The 17341-nt window shown below is 36.3% G+C and overlaps 1 protein-coding gene across 2 annotated transcripts; it reads right to left on the bottom strand.

Annotated features, from left to right (window-relative positions):
• Window positions 1-905: 905 nt before the first annotated feature.
• LOC145806450 (uncharacterized) lies at window positions 906-9862 on the bottom strand. Of its 2 annotated transcripts, none has more exons than XM_082903465.1 (2): window positions 9448-9862; window positions 906-1522 (listed from the first exon to the last, which is right to left on the bottom strand). In XM_082903465.1, exons 1-2 carry the CDS (start codon window positions 9645-9647, stop codon window positions 1087-1089), a joined length of 636 nt encoding a protein of 211 aa, XP_082759591.1. In that variant the 5' UTR covers window positions 9648-9862; the 3' UTR covers window positions 906-1086. The 2 variants fall into 2 exon arrangements, with proteins under 2 accessions (XP_082759591.1, XP_082759592.1); XM_082903466.1 differs by lacking the exon at window positions 9448-9862 and adding an exon at window positions 6569-6991.
• Between the last annotated feature and the right edge of the window lie 7479 nt (window positions 9863-17341).

The raw sequence follows: 17341 nt of genomic DNA on the forward strand, positions 1-17341 counted from the left end.
CCTACCACACACTATTGGGGGTATGGTGGGTATGCAGGTCCAGCTGCAGCACTATAATCATACGTACCGCCATAATTCGTCTGTCCTGCATACGGTCCCTGCAATCCATATGATCCACTTGCCCAAGCCCCAGTAGCTCCGATGTCTTGAGTAGCAAATGGGTACTGTTGAGGAAGGGCAGCAGCAGGGCTTTGAGTGAGAGCCCCACCATATCCCGGTTCATACGAGGCTGCTGTGCCAGGACCACCCTCATACACGCTGTGGCTGGCGGCATAGTTGTATGGTGAGGAAAATCTGCCAGCTGCTGCGGTGTGATGTGGCTGGGGAGGGGGGTTCCTGGGCCGGAAAGATGGGGAGGCATTAGAAAATCTTCATTATTTGAAAAGTACTAAAGAACAATTTTGAATCCTTTGTCGTGTTTGTCTTCTATAAACTTAGTTTGTTTCTTACGTGTAAATCCTAATAAGTGAATTTATTGTTTATTCTATGAAAAAAATTTGTCATAAAAAAAGTCATTAGTTGTCAATTTTTAGTGACATATAAAAAATTATCACAAAAAAATTATTTTTAACAACAATTTTACCAAAACTTATTTCCAATAGAACTTAATGGGAATTAAGCTCAACTATTAAGACCTATTAGTATTTTACCCTTGTTTTTTCTTTTGAAGGAGTAGTTTGTTTTTGTTTATGTTTGTTCTCTCTATAAGAGATGTGTATTGAATTTCATTATATATTTTTCTTTTTTAGTTATAATATGACTTACTTGTCCCAAAAAAAAAAAAAAAAAATCGGCGCAATCAATTTTTTTTTCATAAATCAGCAAAATACTGATTTCATTTCTTGTTTTTGATCAGAGTAGTTCTTATTCAACCAATATCCATGATGAAAATAAAAGCAATCAAGTTACCATGACTCATAATACTAGGATATCAGCTCCAAAATTACAAAAACGTATAAGAGCTACAAAACTGCAAAATCAGGCAGTAACAGTACTAAAAAAAACAAAAAAACACAAAAACCAAAAATAAACCCGACATGACAGGCTTCAACACAGCTATGACCGGGCCTTCAACACAACTCACACTTAAGAATTAGCAATCAGCTGCTCAGGAACATCACTATGCAATCCCTCCCCATCAGTATCTTCAACACCTTGCTCGATCTGCTTCTGTTTGCCCGACCATCCATACATCTGTCTTCTTGCATCCCTACGAGCCGCCCTCTCAGCTAGTTTCAATTCTTTAAAGCCCTCTTCAAACTTAGCTTCATCCTCGGGTGAAAAGAAAACTACCTCCATTTCCCCAAGCTCTTCGTACATTTTCTCAATTTTGGCTTTCCAGAAGAGGCCCATCTCTGTGTCCATCTTTTGATATGGCGTTTTCAGCAAGTACTCATCGATCCCACCTGCCTTGTCTATGCAACGGAGGGCATGGGTTGTTACCTTTACACGAATGTGTCGGTCTAGGATGTAACTGAAGAGTCGCTTCTCTTGTACGTTTGGTTTCCAGTTCCTCCTTGTCCTGTTACCACCATTGCATTAAAGCCTTGAGAAGAATAATCCACTCGTTTTCTTTTTCAATCAATGAATGACAAGAGAATTTGAAGCATAAAAATAACCAAGGAGAACATGTCTAAGCTGTCTCATAAGTTTCACAAAATATGAAGAGACTAAACAATGTTTCTTCCAAAAGTATCATCCATGGAGGCTAGTGCATATAGAAACTAGCAATGATTTCATATAGTGCAAGTCATTACGTATCATATGTAACTTGTCTAATTCTTGTTTAAATGAAATGGGTAATCGATGGATTCTAGGAGTATGTTGTTTACATTCAATTCCTCCAAAGAATATCTCCTCAGTTAAATACTCTTTCTTTACAGGCATGTCAGAATTTTCATGGCAAATGGGAGTTGGAAGGTACCATCTATGATTCTATTTTGGTATAGCAGAGCAAACATGGCTTGGAATACTTTTGCAGGTCCGTGAAATCTGACATGAGAAAACTTTCAGTTTCTTTCTAGGCATTTGGCTTTTCTAATCTTAGTGGCACTGGTTTTATGAGATTGGCAGTCACATCTTTTCCTCCATCTTCATGAATTGCTACACCCTCACATAAATTATGCAAAGTCAAATTGGGCAGAAAGCACCCACGGGAATTCTGAGCAAGTGGGAGCAGCAGGTGTTTAAAAGGACAGCTAAAAGTCCATTTTATTCACACAAGTCAACTAGTGGCAAAGGATTTGATCTCTTTACTGGGTTTAAAGAATATTAAAAATGGAATTTCACAAAAAAAAAAAAAAAAACTTCGATAGTTCCAACATTACTAATTTCATTATTAGTAGAGAGCTATTCAAGGGAACTCTTGATTTCTTCTTCTTCTTCTTTTTTTTTTCTCTAATTAAAATATTTGAAAGAGAACTATCTATCCAACAAACAAAAAGATGATGGATGATCACCAATTCTAGATCCATGAATTGAATATATGTGGGCACCAAGGAAAGCAATTTTGGGGTAGATATTCAAATCCAGGTTGCCAGTATAAAATTCCTTCCAATACACATACACATGTTGTGAATTGTCCAGAGCAAGGTTTTAAAAAGCGACTGCAACCGTTACGTTGTTACGTAACGGTTGTGGTGGTTACCGCCACCCGTTACGGCCGCTTTTGCAGCGTGATTGAGATTCATAGATGTGTCGGCCATAGCGGTCGTAACGGTGCCGTAACAGCCTGTTACGCACGGTTACGTAACGGTTCCGAACTGTTTCTTTCGAAAAAAACACACAAAAAAAAGATTAAAAATGGGGGAAGAGGGATAGAGAGAAGAGAGAAGATAAAGAAAGAAGATGGAGGGGCAAGAGATAGAGAAAGAAGAGGGAAAATGAAAAGCATGTTATTAATTTGTTTAAACTGTAAGACTTATGCTATTTTATCTGCTGCTATCACTCAACCATTTTGTTTGTGTGTGTTTATCTATATATTGTTTGAAAATAATAATAATAATAATAAGTGTGGTCATTATCTATTTGGCTTGGTTAAAATATGTATATATATATAGGTTTTTATTTATTCTCTTACTTTTGTCGTTGTTTATCTTATATATAATAGTTAGTGATTGATTTTTTGTATAATATGAAGTCATTAATTATTAAAATTAAATGTAAAAAACTCAGTTTATAGTGATTTAAAAATATGAAATATATTGGATCATACTTAAAAATTTACAAAAAGTGATCAATATTTATTTTAAAGCCAATAAAATAAATATGATCATGGAAAAAAAATATGCGTAACGGTAAGTTTTTTTCAAATTGTGGGAAATATAAAAAAATTCACGGTTCCGGTTACCGCAACCGTTACGCTATGACCTTTACATCCCGTAACCGCAACCACGCCACCGCCACCGTTACGTCGACCGCAATTGCCTTTCAGAACTTTGGTCCAGACACTAGAAAATCTAGTGCTTCTTGTCCTGTCTATCACTATTCATATACAAATGTATGTATATACACTATGCATGCATGTGATCTTATGCATCGTAAATAAAAAAATAAAAAAAAACCCCATGCCTAGCCCTAAAACCCATATATGTATATATATATATATATATATGTACATACGAATACATACACAAATGTTTGTTGGATTCTTTATAGAACTGAATAAATGCTCTATTAATGCCTGTTTTCACTGTCAGTAGTAAAACGATACATGCATAATAGATGTTTCAATATATCTATACTATCCCCACAAGCAAAGGATTGTCATAGTTCCCAAAAAACATTTGGGAAAAACAATAATAAGAAAGGGGTCGGTTTAGGCACATTCCCTTTGACTGCATAGCTGCACCTACAGAAATGTAAATCATACTCCAATCCATATCCAAATTCAATAGACCAATTTTTAGCATCCAAACAATGCATTATAAAATATGTTCACACAAAATGTTTGATTTTACTAAACTCTTGGATGGTTCTGAATGGTAATCGAAGCAAGCAAATAAAATCTACAACTCAAATCCAAATCCAAGATTTTAAAAGCAATTGTATTTAGTGATAGGAGGAAACAAGAATTATCGGTATTTTTTCATTTAAACAGAGGAGAAGAAGGCGACAAGTACAATGAAAAAGTTTAGGGTAGATTTATCTCTCAAACATTTTCAAACCTTGAAAGGACCATCACTTTTCTCCAGAAAGATTCTTCACATTTGAAGTGTAGCAATCATTTTCCTTGCATACTTAAAGCCAAAACAAAATACTTTTTTTTTTTTTTATAAGTAGTTAAATTTATTAGAAAAGCATCAAAAAGATGCAAGGAATACAATGAACCTCGAACTTCTAACCAATAACGTTATCCAAAAAATCTATGAAAACAAATATATCCGGGTCGGCCTGTGACTCCAACCAAGTGCATAAAGTAAGCAACAATCAATTCTCAAGCCAAGACACCGAATGAGTAATCTCGAGAAACGTCCGTCGATTCCTCTCCAACCAAAATACTTTTTCTTTGGTTGGAGACCTATTAGACATAGATTCAAATTTTCATTATTTTTTGGATTCTTAGAGTTTTTGGTTCCTGGTGGTATCAAAAGGGCACTGCGTCAAAATATTCCATTCATCCCTCATGTACATGGGCATATCAAAATAAGATTTTAAGTTTAATTATTAATTCCTTCTGCAACCAACCTACCCCACTTCTTATAACTAATGTGATTCGTTTATTTATCCTCATAATACTACTGTTTCACATTGTTGTAAAACAAGTTCAACAAAAGATATGCTCTGTGGGGAATGGGATATACAGGAAATAGAATTTGAGGATGAGAGTCCTATTCATTGTTAGGAGGGAATGATTCTATATTACTCATCGAGTGTTTAAATAATTCTATGTAGAGATATAGGGGTATAAATATAATGTATACTTTAAGTGTACAACGTAGGCACCCTGCTTTGGTTGTTGTTTCCTAAAAGATCCGAAGATCCTGATTATTGTTCCCTAAGTTTCTACATCACCACAAGTGCCCTCACACTAACAACACTTAAAGTTTCCATGTAACCTAGCATGTGATCACTTATGCCAATGGGGTCACTCATCACATCAAAAGAATATACAAGCAACATTAGAGAATACCCAACTAAACAAAAGGCGACAATGCAAGTTGGTATGTGCCTAGCATGCAACAATTTAAGTAGATGTGGATGCCTCCTATACCAGTAAGGATATGAATACAAAGGAATCATGTCCCTAGAGAGAGAGAGAGAGAGGCTACCCCACCATAAAAACTGGGAAGAGCAAATAGCCTAGCAAACCAAAGGGAAGAGCAAATCAGCTCTTCCCAGTTTTTATTTTTTCCTTTATATAGTAAGCTTCACCTTTTATTCGGAGGATAAAAAATGACAATTAAAATTAAAAACAAAAGTAAAAAGTAAAGAACGGAGGTTGGTTGAAGTTGCAAACAACATTTGAAGACTACCCCTTTTCTATTTTATACTGCTCTTCTCATTCTAATTTTTCCTCTATCTGTTCTTCATCTCCACTTAATGGCCTCTTTCCTCACGTAACTTAAAGGCAATTGAAAGCTTTCTATATGTGGCCTGTCACTTGTTCCATGAACAGAAGCATTCCACCACATGAGATTTCAACCCTACTTTCATCATTCACCAAATGCGTTCACCTTTTCAAATCACCTCTTTCTTTTGCTCCATCAAATTGTGATTATTCTAAAAGTTGAGGGTACATAATTTCCAAATTTCATACTATATCAAACTCTAGTAAATAAAAAGCTTGATCAAACTCCGTTTTCATTCATTAATTTAGATGGGTAGATTTAAGTCCTCTAGAATACCAGAAGTTAGAGCCTAACCAAATACTCTAGTGCATTTCCCTCCTTCTTGGGTGTCAAATAGACAACCTCTTTGGTTGCCTCCCTTTCCCCTTCAACTTCTCTTCTTCACTGGTTTCTACTAGTTCTCTTTCTCCTACTCGATCTCCATGTTGACTGTTTATATAAGTCTATATATAGCACTGCTCTTTTTCACACTCTCAATATCTCTCTTGCTCCGAAACTGTTCTTTCTATCTAAAACCCTCTACCAAGCCTCCTCACCGTGCCCCAAAATTGCTTCCATAGAAAAGATGGAGATTTTCAAATCAGCTAGAAACTGATTCTTGAAGCCTACTAAGGAACTAACCACCAAGTGAAAACAAAAGGCCTCAGGACCTCACTTGCATCAAAGGCAAGAAATTCCAGTTGAATACCAAATCCCCTAGATCTTGGAAAGGTATACCTAAATAGATTCACCAATCATTACAAAAATAAATAAATAAATAAATAAATAAAAACACACCTAAACCTCCTTAGTTACCAATCTATAACTACCACCTAAACCTTGTATATATAGAGATAAAGATATGCCATGAAAGATTACCAATAATTATAAAAACCAAAAACCCACCAAATTACAAACCTTCAAACAGGTGCAACCACATCCACATTCATAAATGCACATATATAGATATACATATATATGTAGAGAGAGAGAGAGAGAGAGAGAGAGAGAGTACGGACTTGTTGCCACCGTCTTCGCCGACGCGGTTACCGAACTGGATGTGGCGGCCGGCGAAGATGCCGCGATGGGCCCTGCCCATGACGACCTTGGAGTCAGGTACGCATTTCTTGAGTGATTCCTTCACCCCAGGACCCAAGTTCTTCTCTCCCTATCTTCTTCATTATCTTTTTCATCATCTCCTTCGACCTGAACGCCATTCTCTCTCTCACTCTCTCTCTCTCTTCAATTGTAAGGGTTTTGAAGAGATTGAATTGCTACGAAGAACAAGTTGTGTACTTCTCTCTCTGGTCTGCAATGTTCATATGGAGCGAGAGATCTGCTTTAGAATCCACTTCGTTCAGAGTCGCAGAGCAGGGTTTTGGAGGAAGAGGAGGCTTGTATAATGGTATTGTACCTGTTGCTACTATATGTTGTACCCTAAATCATTTCTCATTTTCAAGTTTGTGGTTTAACCTTTGCATTTATCTCTCAAACATTTTCAAACCTTGAAATGACCATCACTTTTCTCCAGAAAGATTCTTCACATTTGAAGTGTAGCAATCATTTTCCTTGCCTACTTAAAGCCAAAACAAAATACTTCTTTTTTTTTTTTATAAGTAGTTAAATTTATTAGAAAAGCATCAAAAAGATGCAAAGAATACAATGAACCTAGAACTTCTAACCAATAACATTATCCAAAAAATCTGTGAAAACAAATATATCCGGGTTGGCCTGTGACTCCAACCAAGTGCATCAAGTAAGCAACAATCAATTCTCAAGCCAAGACACCAAATGAGTAATCTCGAGAAACGTCCGTTGATTTCTCTCCAACCAAAATACTTTTTCTTTGGTTGGAGACCTATTAGACATAGATTCAAATTTTCATTATTTTTTGGATTCTTAGAGTTTTTGGTTCCTGGTGGTATCAAAAGGGCACTGCGTCAAAATATTCCATTCATCTCTCAATGTACATAGGCATATCAAAATAAGATTTTAAGTTTAATTATTAATTCCTTCTGCAACCAACCTACCCCACTTCTTATAACTAATGTGATTCGTTTATTTATCCTCATAATACTACTGTTTCACACTGTTGTAAAACAAGTTCAACAAAAGATATGCTCTGTGGGGAATGGGATATACAGGAAATAGAATTTGAGGATGAGAGTCCTATTCATTGTTAGGAGAGAATGATTCTATATTACTCATCGAGTGTTTAAATAATTCTATGTAGAGATATAGGGGTATAAATATAATGTATACTTTAAGTGTACAACGTAGGCACCCTGCTTTGGTTGTTGTTTCCTAAAAGATCCGAAGATCCTGATTATTGTTCCCTAAGTTTCTACATCACCACAAGTGCCCTCACACTAACAACACTTAAAGTTTCCATGTAACCTAGCATGTGATCACTTATGCCAATGGGGTCACTCATCACATCAAAAGAATATACAAGCAACATTAGAGAATACCCAACTAAACAAAAGGCGACAATGCAAGTTGGTATGTGCCTAGCATGCAACAATTTAAGTAGATGTGGATGCCTCCTATACCAATAAGGATATGACTACAAAGGAATCATGTCCCTAGAGAGAGAAAGAGAGAGAGAGGCTACCCCACCATAAAAACTGGGAAAAGCAAATAACCTAACAAACCAAAGGGAAGAGCAAAGCAGCTCTTCCCAGTTTTTATTTTTTCCTTTATATAGTAAGCTTCACCTTTTATTCGGAGGATAAAAAATGACAATTAAAATTAAAAACAAAAGTAAAAAGTAAAGAACAGAGGTTGGTTGAAGTTGCAAACAACATTTGATGACTACCCCTTTTCTATTTTATACTGCTCTTCTCATTCTAATTTTTCCTCTATCTGTTCTTCATCTCCACTTAATGGCCTCTTTCCTCACGTAACTTAAAGGCAATTGAAAGCTTTCTATATGTGGCCTGTCACTTGTTACATGAACAGAAGCATTCCACCGCATGAGATTTCAACCCTACTTTCATCATTCACCAAATGTGTTCACCTTTTCAAATCACCTCTTTCTTTTGCTCCATCAAATTGTGATTATTCTAAAAGTTGGGGGTACATAATTTCCAAATTTCATGCTATATCAAACTCTAGTAAATAAAAAACTTGATCAAACTCAGTTTTCATTCATTAATTTAGATGGGTAGATTTAAGTCCTCTAGAATACCAAAAGTTAGAGCCTAACCAAATACTCTAGTGCATTTCCCTCCTTCTTGGGTGTCAAATAGACAACTTCTTTGGTTGCCTCCCTTTCCCCTTCAACTTCTCTTCTTTACTGGTTTCTATTAGTTCTCTTTCTCCTACTCGATCTCCATGTTGACTGTTTATATAAGTCTATATATAGCACTGCTCTTTTTCACACTCTCAATATCTCTCTTGCTCCGAAACTGTTCTTTCTATCTAAAACCCTCTACCAAGCCTCCTCACCGTGCCCCAAAATTGCTTCCATAGAAAAGATGGAGATTTTCAAATCAGCTAGAAACTGATTCTTGAAGCCTACTAAGGAACTAACCACCAAGTGCAAACAAAAGGCCTCAGGACCTTACTTGCATCAAAGGCAAGAAATTCCTGTTGAATACCAAATCTCCTAGATCTTGGAAAGGTATACCTAAATAGATTCACCAATCATTACAAAAATAAATAAATAAAAACACACCTAAACCTCCTTAGTTACCAATCTATAACTACCACCTAAACCTTGTATATATAGAGATAAAGATATGCCATGAAAGATTACCAATAATTATAAAAACCAAAAACCCACCAAATTACAAACCTTCAAACAGGTGCAACCACATCCACATTCATAAATGCACATATATAGATATACATATATATGTAGAGAGAGAGAGAGAGAGAGAGAGAGAGTACGGACTTGTTGCCACCGTCTTCGCTGACACGGTTACCGAACTGGATGTGGCGGTCGGCGAAGATGCCGCGATGGGCCTTGCCCATGACGACCTTGGAGTCAGGCACGCATTTCTTGAGTGATTCCTTCACCCCAGGACCCAAGTTCTTCTCTCCCCCTATCTTCTTCATTATCTTTTTCATCATCTCCTTCGACTTGAACGCCATTCTCTCTCTCACTCTCTCACTCTCTCTCTTCAATTGTAAGGGTTTTGAAGAGATTGAATTGCTACGAAGAACAAGTTGTGTACTTCTCTCTCTGGTCTGCAATGTTCATATGGAGCGAGAGATCTGCTTTAGAATCCACTTCGTTCAGAGTCACAGAGCAGGGTTTTGGAGGAAGAGGAGGCTTGTATAATGGTATTGTACCTGTTGCTACTATATGTTGTACCCTAAATCATTTCTCATTTTCAAGCTTGTGGTTTAACCTTTGCATTTATCTCTCAAACATTTTCAAACCTTGAAATGACCATCACTTTTCTCCAGAAAGATTCTTCACATTTGAAGTGTAGCAATCATTTTCCTTGCCTACTTAAAGCCAAAACAAAATACTTCTTTTTTTTTTTTTTATAAGTAGTTAAATTTATTAGAAAAGCATCAAAAAGATGCAAAGAATACAATGAACCTAGAACTTCTAACCAATAACATTATCCAAAAAATCTGTGAAAACAAATATATCCGGGTCGGCCTGTGACTCTAACCAAGTGCATAAAGTAAGCAACAATCAATTCTCAAGCCAAGACACCGAATGAGTAATCTCGAGAAACGTCCGTCGATTTCTCTCCAACCAAAATACTTTTTCTTTGGTTGGAGACCTATTAGACATAGATTCAAATTTTCATTATTTTTTGGATTCTTAGAGTTTTTGGTTCCTGGTGGTATCAAAAGGGCACTGCGTCAAAATATTCCATTCATCTCTCAATGTACATGGGCATATCAAAATAAGATTTTAAGTTTAATTATTAATTCCTTCTGCAACCAACCTACCCCACTTCTTATAACTAATGTGATTCGTTTATTTATCCTCATAATACTACTGTTTCACACTGTTGTAAAACAAGTTCAACAAAAGATATGCTCTGTGGGGAATGGGATATACAGGAAATAGAATTTGAGGATGAGAGTCCTATTCATTGTTAGGAGGGAATGATTCTATATTACTCATCGAGTGTTTAAATAATTCTATGTAGAGATATAGGGGTATAAATATAATGTATACTTCAAGTGTACAACGTAGGCACCTTGCTTTGGTTGTTGTTTCCTAAAAGATCCGAAGATCCTGATTATTGTTCCCTAAGTTTCTACATCACCACAAGTGCCCTCACACTAACAACACTTAAAGTTTCCATGTAACCTAGCATGTGATCACTTATGCCAATGGGGTCACTCATCACATCAAAAGAATATACAAGCAACATTAGAGAATACCCAACTAAACAAAATGCGACAATGCAAGTTGGTATGTGCCTAGCATGCAACAATTTAAGTAGATGTGGATGCCTCCTATACCAATAAGGATATGAATACAAAGGAATCATGTCCCTAGAGAGAGAGAGAGAGAGAGAGAGGCTACCCCACCATAAAAACTGGGAAGAGCAAATAACCTAGCAAACCAAAGGGAAGAGCAAATCAGCTCTTCCCAGTTTTTATTTTTTCCTTTATATAGTAAGCTTCACCTTTTATTTGAAGGATAAAAAATGACAATTAAAATTAAAAACAAAAGTAAAAAGTAAAGAACAGAGGTTGGTTGAAGTTGTAAACAACATTTGATGACTACCCCTTTTCTATTTTATACTGCTCTTCTCATTCTAATTTTTCCTCTATCTGTTCTTCATCTCCACTTAATGGCCTCTTTCCTCACGTAACTTAAAGGCAATTGAAAGCTTTCTATATGTGGCCTGTCACTTGTTCCATGAATAGAAGCATTCCACCACATGAGATTTCAACCCTACTTTCATCATTCACCAAATGTGTTCACCTTTTCAAATCACCTCTTTCTTTTGCTCCATCAAATTGTGATTATTCTAAAAGTTGAGGGTACATAATTTCCAAATTTCATACTATATCAAACTCTAGTAAATAAAAAACTTGATCAAACTCAGTTTTTATTCATTAATTTAGATGGGTAGATTTAAGTCCTCTAGAATACCAGAAGTTAGAGCCTAACCAAATACTCTAGTGCATTTCCCTCCTTCTTGGGTGTCAAATAGACAACTTCTTTGGTTGCCTCCCTTTCCCCTTCAACTTCTCTTCTTCACTGGTTTCTACTAGTTTTCTTTCTCCTACTCGATCTCCATGTTGACTGTTTATATAAGTCTATATATAGCACTGCTCTTTTTCACACTCTCAATATCTCTCTTGCTCCGAAACTGTTCTTTCTATCTAAAACCCTCTTCCAAGCCTCCTCCCAGTGCCCCAAAATTGCTTCCATAGAAAAGATGGAGATTTTCAAATCAGCTAGAAACTGATTCTTGAAGCCTACTAAGGAACTAACCACCAAGTGCAAACAAAAGGCCTTAGGACCTCACTTGCATCAAAGGCAAGAAATTCCAGTTGAATACCAAATCCCCTAGATCTTGGAAAGGTATACCTAAATAGATTCACCAATCATTACAAAAATAAATAAATAAAAACACACCTAAACCTCCTTAGTTACCAATCTATAACTACCACCTGTTTCCCCTAGATGTTTCCCTGTTTGCTGAGTAATGCTTTATTCCATCTTAGTTGATGTTGTTGCTACAAAATAGTTAGTGGGTGTTTTTGTTAGTTATAGTGATGAGTTGAGATGTTTGTAAAGGAATGCAACTAAGTATGATATTTCATTTTAACTTACAATTTGCTTTGCAATTTCAAAGTACTTGTTGTGGCAATCTTTTGCTGGTCTCAAAGAGTCATAGTGTCTCCATATTCCATCAGCATTGTCAAAGACCACAATTGTCCAATGGTTGTCGTGGTTGATTGGGAAATGGATATATCTGTTTTTCATTGCTTCTGGAAAATGGTTGTCCATCAGTTTTTCTCTCAGTGCTTGATCTTGGTTTTGTAGTGGAGTCTGTAAGTTATATATATGTTTGAAATATGTTATAAAACTATGTAGTAATACATGTTGAGAAAGTAGAAAATTTTGCAGTTGTAAGGTATGTTAAGTTTTGCTTACATTGATGAGTGTTGAGAAAACGTAAGATCTTCCTGCATATGGATTGCTTGCAAAGACTAGATCGTTTTTCTCAAATTCTTCAATGGTTGGCTGGAGTGCCAATTGCTTCTGTGAGAAGGCATCAATGACCTGAAACATGTTATATATGAGAATGTGTTAGGTTTGTGGAATAGGTTATTGAATATGTACAGAAACTGTAAAATTGTGTAGTTGGAGACCTACATTCCCATATAAGGGTTCCCTGTTGGTCAATCTGCATATATCTGAAAAGTATACGCAGTTTTCATCTTCGCTGCCAGACCAGACACAAGCACTTGATTGTGTGTTGTTGATGAGTTGAATTTGGTCTTGGTCTTTTTTGGATAGGCTATGCCAAACCTTGTTTGTTTTGCGGCATGAAATGGCGAGTGGCTTGTTTGGGATTGATTCTTCCTGGAAATCATCATCACTTTCCAATACTTGAAGTTTTGTCTTCTTTTGATTGGCATGCTCTTTTGGGTTTGTTTCAGCAGCAACTGCTTTCTCTTGGCCAATATGTTCTTGCATCTTTTCTTTCTGCTGTTGTTTTGCTTCATGAGCACCCTCTTTTTTGTTGTCATTCTTCTTCTCTTTTTCTTCATCGGTACCCTGTGTTGGTTTGGGTACATCAGCAGCAGTTTGTGTCTTGTTTCTTGCATCTTCTTTGGGTTTGGTCATTGGTTGGTATTCAAAATCTGGGTCATGTGCTTGTTTTCTTGATTTTTGTTTGATTCTCTTGACCATGGATCTTTGTTGGGGACTGCCAGTTTTTTTGGTGGACATTTCCTTCAATTGATCTTCTTTTTTACGCAATTCAGCCATGAATTTTGGTTCCATTTCTTGCATTTGTGCTCTCATGGCTGATATGAGCTTGTCCTTGTCGTCCTCTTTGGTTGGTGTTTGTGGTTGGTCATGACCTATAAAAATGTTGGATTGTGTTTTGGTTAGTTTAATGAAATTTTGCAGTATGCTTTAGTATTAGACAATAGTTTACCTTGCGCATGAAATATGTCAGATTTCTCTTGCAGTTCTTCTTGTTGGTTTGTCAGTTCTTATTCATTGACTTCTTCTTGTTGGTTTGTTTGTTGTTCTTCTTGTTCTTGTTGTTGGTCTTCTTCTTCATCAAGGTCTTCTTGTTGATCACCTTTTATTTGTTGTCTTTCTTCTGCTTTGTCATTGTCTTGTTGTTCATCAAGTTCTTCTTCTTTTTCTTGTTGTTGTTGTTGTTGTTGTTCTTCTTCTTCTTCTTCTTCTTCAGTTTCTTCTTCAGTTTCAGTTTCTTCTTCTTCTTCAGTTTCTTCTTCATCAGTTTTTTCTTCATCAGTCACTTGATTTTTTTCATCATCACTCTTTTCTTCTTGTTCATCACTTTCTGGTTCTTCTTGTGGTTTTTGCTTTCTTTTTTTTTTTTTTGTTGTTCTTCTTGTTCTGATTCTGATTCTGATTCTGAATGATGTTCTTCTTTGAGAAAGTCATCCTCATCACTGTCTAGAAGTCTTCTTTTTTTTTGTTACTTTTGTTTTCTTTTTTTGCTTATTGTCCTTTTTGTGGTCTTGTTTCTTTGCTGAAGAGTCTGTTGATGTGCTTTGATTGATATGCAATAACTGTATTTCTTGTTCAGTTGGGGTTAAAGCACTTTGGTTAACCTGCATTGGAACAATGTGGCATATATCAGTAATACTGTAAATTTGGTCAGTTTCATAAGATGAGTTGTACTGTGAGTAATGTGGGTTAAGTGTCGAAATATGTTTTTTGAAACTGAAAAATGTTACAGTTTCATAACATGAGTGATGTTAAAGAAGTGTGTGCTTTGAAACTGAAAATTTTCACAGTTTCATAATATGATTTGTACTACAATGAATATGAAAGGAGTGTTGAATAGATTTGTGCTATGATAGTATAGAAGAGTTTGAATACCTTTTCAAAGTGAGCAAAGCTGATGTGTTTCCACTTTGAGTACATTTTGCCAAGGCTCCATTTCATAAACCTTGGGAAGCCTTCTTTGTTGGATGGTCGGAGGAGTTTACTGTACTCACAGTACCAGTACTGTAAAAAAAAAAAAAAAAGAAGTTGAAATATGTTAGATAGTTAGAAATAGGTGGATGTCTGATATTTTTGTGGAAAGTAGTTGAGTAATGTGTTTACCAAGAGTAACATGACGCATCCAGTGACGTGCCTTGGGTTGTTGTTTGCATTTGCCATTGAATTCATCAGTGTGTCTTTTATTGCCTCAACCCAATTGTACTTCTTGATGTTGTTGAGATTGTCAACATAGTTGAGGAAACTCCAACTGAGTGTATGGCCTGTTGTGGGCATGAGAAGTTTCAAGCACAAGTAAAGGGTGATTACCCTTGCAAGATCTTGACGATCATTGGTTGATTTTCCTTTTTTTGTTTGTTGAAACATTTTGGTCAAAGACTTGCCATCCAATCTCTTGACTGATTTGCATCTTCGTTTGTAAAATGGAAGCTGAAAATCCTTTGGTCTTGCATAGGATTTGGTGGTGATACTGTCTTCTCCACAGTCGATACCAAAAATGAGCTTGACATCACTGCTTCTAAGTTTCATTTCCTTTTTGCCAAGTACAAATGATCTTTTTCTTTTGTTGTAGAGTGTTGTCATTTCTGCTACAATGGAATTGTAGCATCTGCACCAAGAGGCCTTCAGTTGTGTTGAGGAGAGAGCATTTATAAGGGCCAAAAAAGGATTTTTTGCAGCTCTGTCTGTTGGGCTTTTGTAAATTTGACCCCCTTCAACAGTTTGATTACCGTTCCGATGTTGGAACGATAATTAAATTGTTGGACTCTCTTTGCAGGGACTGCTGCTTTTTTTTCTTTTGATGCCTTGGTTTTTGTTTTGGGAGTTGATTGGCTTTCTTGGAGCTTTCTTTTTTTGGTTGGAGGAGCTTCTTGGTTTTTTGTTGGCTTTCTTTTGTTTGTTTTTGTTGTGGTTGGAGGTGTGGTTGGTATTTGTTGGGTGGGTGGGGTCTGTGGTGTAGTTCTTGGGCTTTTTCTTGTAGGTGGTGTGGTTATTTTGTGGGTTTTTTGGTGGGGTCTGTTGGGTTTGGTTGTTTTTGAGTGTGGTGGTTTGGTTTTTTGTGGATGGGGAGATGGTGGTGGCATTTTAGTGGATACAGGAGATGGACTTTCAAAATGGGAGATGGTTAAATCCCTGATTGGATTTGTGGGCATATGGGTTTGTTTCTTCCAATATCTTCCAACAGCTATTTCTGAAAAAATGAAAGTGACAGCAGGGTATGAGTAATATAGTGACAAAACTGTATAATTTTGAAGTTTTATATGCAGTTTAATATGAAGTTATATGTATTTTGTTGGTAACAGTTACGAAACTGTATAATTTGACAGTTTGATTTGCACTTTATAATAAGTTAGCTATTTGTTTTGAGTAGTGGTTAAACTGCGTAATTTTGCAGTTTGAATAAATTTAGATATGTTACTTGTATAGTGATGAAATGAAACACTATGATGTTGCAGTTTTTATAAGGAAACAGTATGAACAATAGGAACAGCCCATTGTATTTTGTAAAAAGCAACAATAACAACAAGAAGATTAAAAATTCAAAAATAAGAATAAGAGAAGCCAATATTGAACAACAAGAATAAGAATAAGGTGTTGAATGTGTAAAAACAGGGATTTATGTGTAAAAACAGTGTTTAGAATGTTGAAAAACAGGGGACTATATATAAAAGAAGGTTTATACATTTGGAAGTATGTAAAATGTGTATATACGAAATATGAAAGAATGATGTACAAATGTGAATGAAAAATAATGAATAGGTGAAGAGAGATGTTACTTTTTTCCCCATTTTTGTGAATCGGAAGTCAGGAACTATGAAATCTCTTCAGAGTGGTGATGGTTCTTCGTGTCGTTGAGAGTCGCCGATTGGAGAATATGAACGGCTTGGTGTTGTGTTGAAGATGAACGGTTTGGTTTTGTGGTTAGGGTAGGGTTTCAGAGGGAATGGAGTCGAATGGAGGAAAGATGGAGGATTGAGAATGCGATTTCGAGCAGCGGAGATGTAACAGTGTACTGATCAGACTGAGATGATTGTGGGTGATGAAGATGAACGGTTACGTTTTCTGGTTAGGGTTAGGGTTTCAGAGGGAATGGAGTTGAACGGAAGAGAAATGGAGGACTGAGGAGTCGATTTCGAGCGGCGGAGACGTGACAGTGTACTGATCGGACTGAGATGATGGGGACGTGGGAGATGGTTGCGCGCGTGTAAATTGGATGATATATTGTGGGTATTTTCGTCTTATTGTTAATTTGAGGACTTAATGAAGTATTAAATTTGTTTTGGGTCTAAATGAGGTATGATATGTTGGGCTTGGACCTTTGGGTCAGACGCCCAAATTTAAAAGTAGGAAGAGAGAGCATAGAGGTGTCAGGAGGGCTGAGTGGTCTAAGGCGCCAGACTCATTTGGAGCTTTTTTTGGGCCTACCTTACTATTAGACTTGAGATGAGGGCCTACCTTATTATTTGGGCTTGGGATGAGGTCCAATTAGTTTTGCGGGTTCACTTACAAACATATCGTTTAAAAAGCTGGGCCCAACTAATTATAAATTCAATATTTGGGGGTGGTAAACTAGCAGCTTGGTTCGACAACTTACAAAGTTTTAAAAAAATTTAAGTTTTATTTATTACACTTTTAAATTAATCTC

This window comes from Camellia sinensis, chromosome 13 (assembly GCF_055761805.1).
Source record: "Camellia sinensis isolate YWXY chromosome 13, ASM5576180v1, whole genome shotgun sequence".
Taxonomy (NCBI): Eukaryota; Viridiplantae; Streptophyta; class Magnoliopsida; order Ericales; family Theaceae; genus Camellia; species Camellia sinensis.

Coding starts and splice junctions, on each gene's coding strand:
- LOC145806450 (XM_082903465.1), bottom strand. CDS start 9,647: ATGGCGTTCAAGTCGAAGGAGATGATGAAAAAGATAATGAAGAAGATA. Junction 1,523..9,447: donor AGCGAAGACGGTGGCAACAA/GTCCGTACTCTC, acceptor TGGTGGTAACAG/GACAAGGAGGAACTGGAAAC.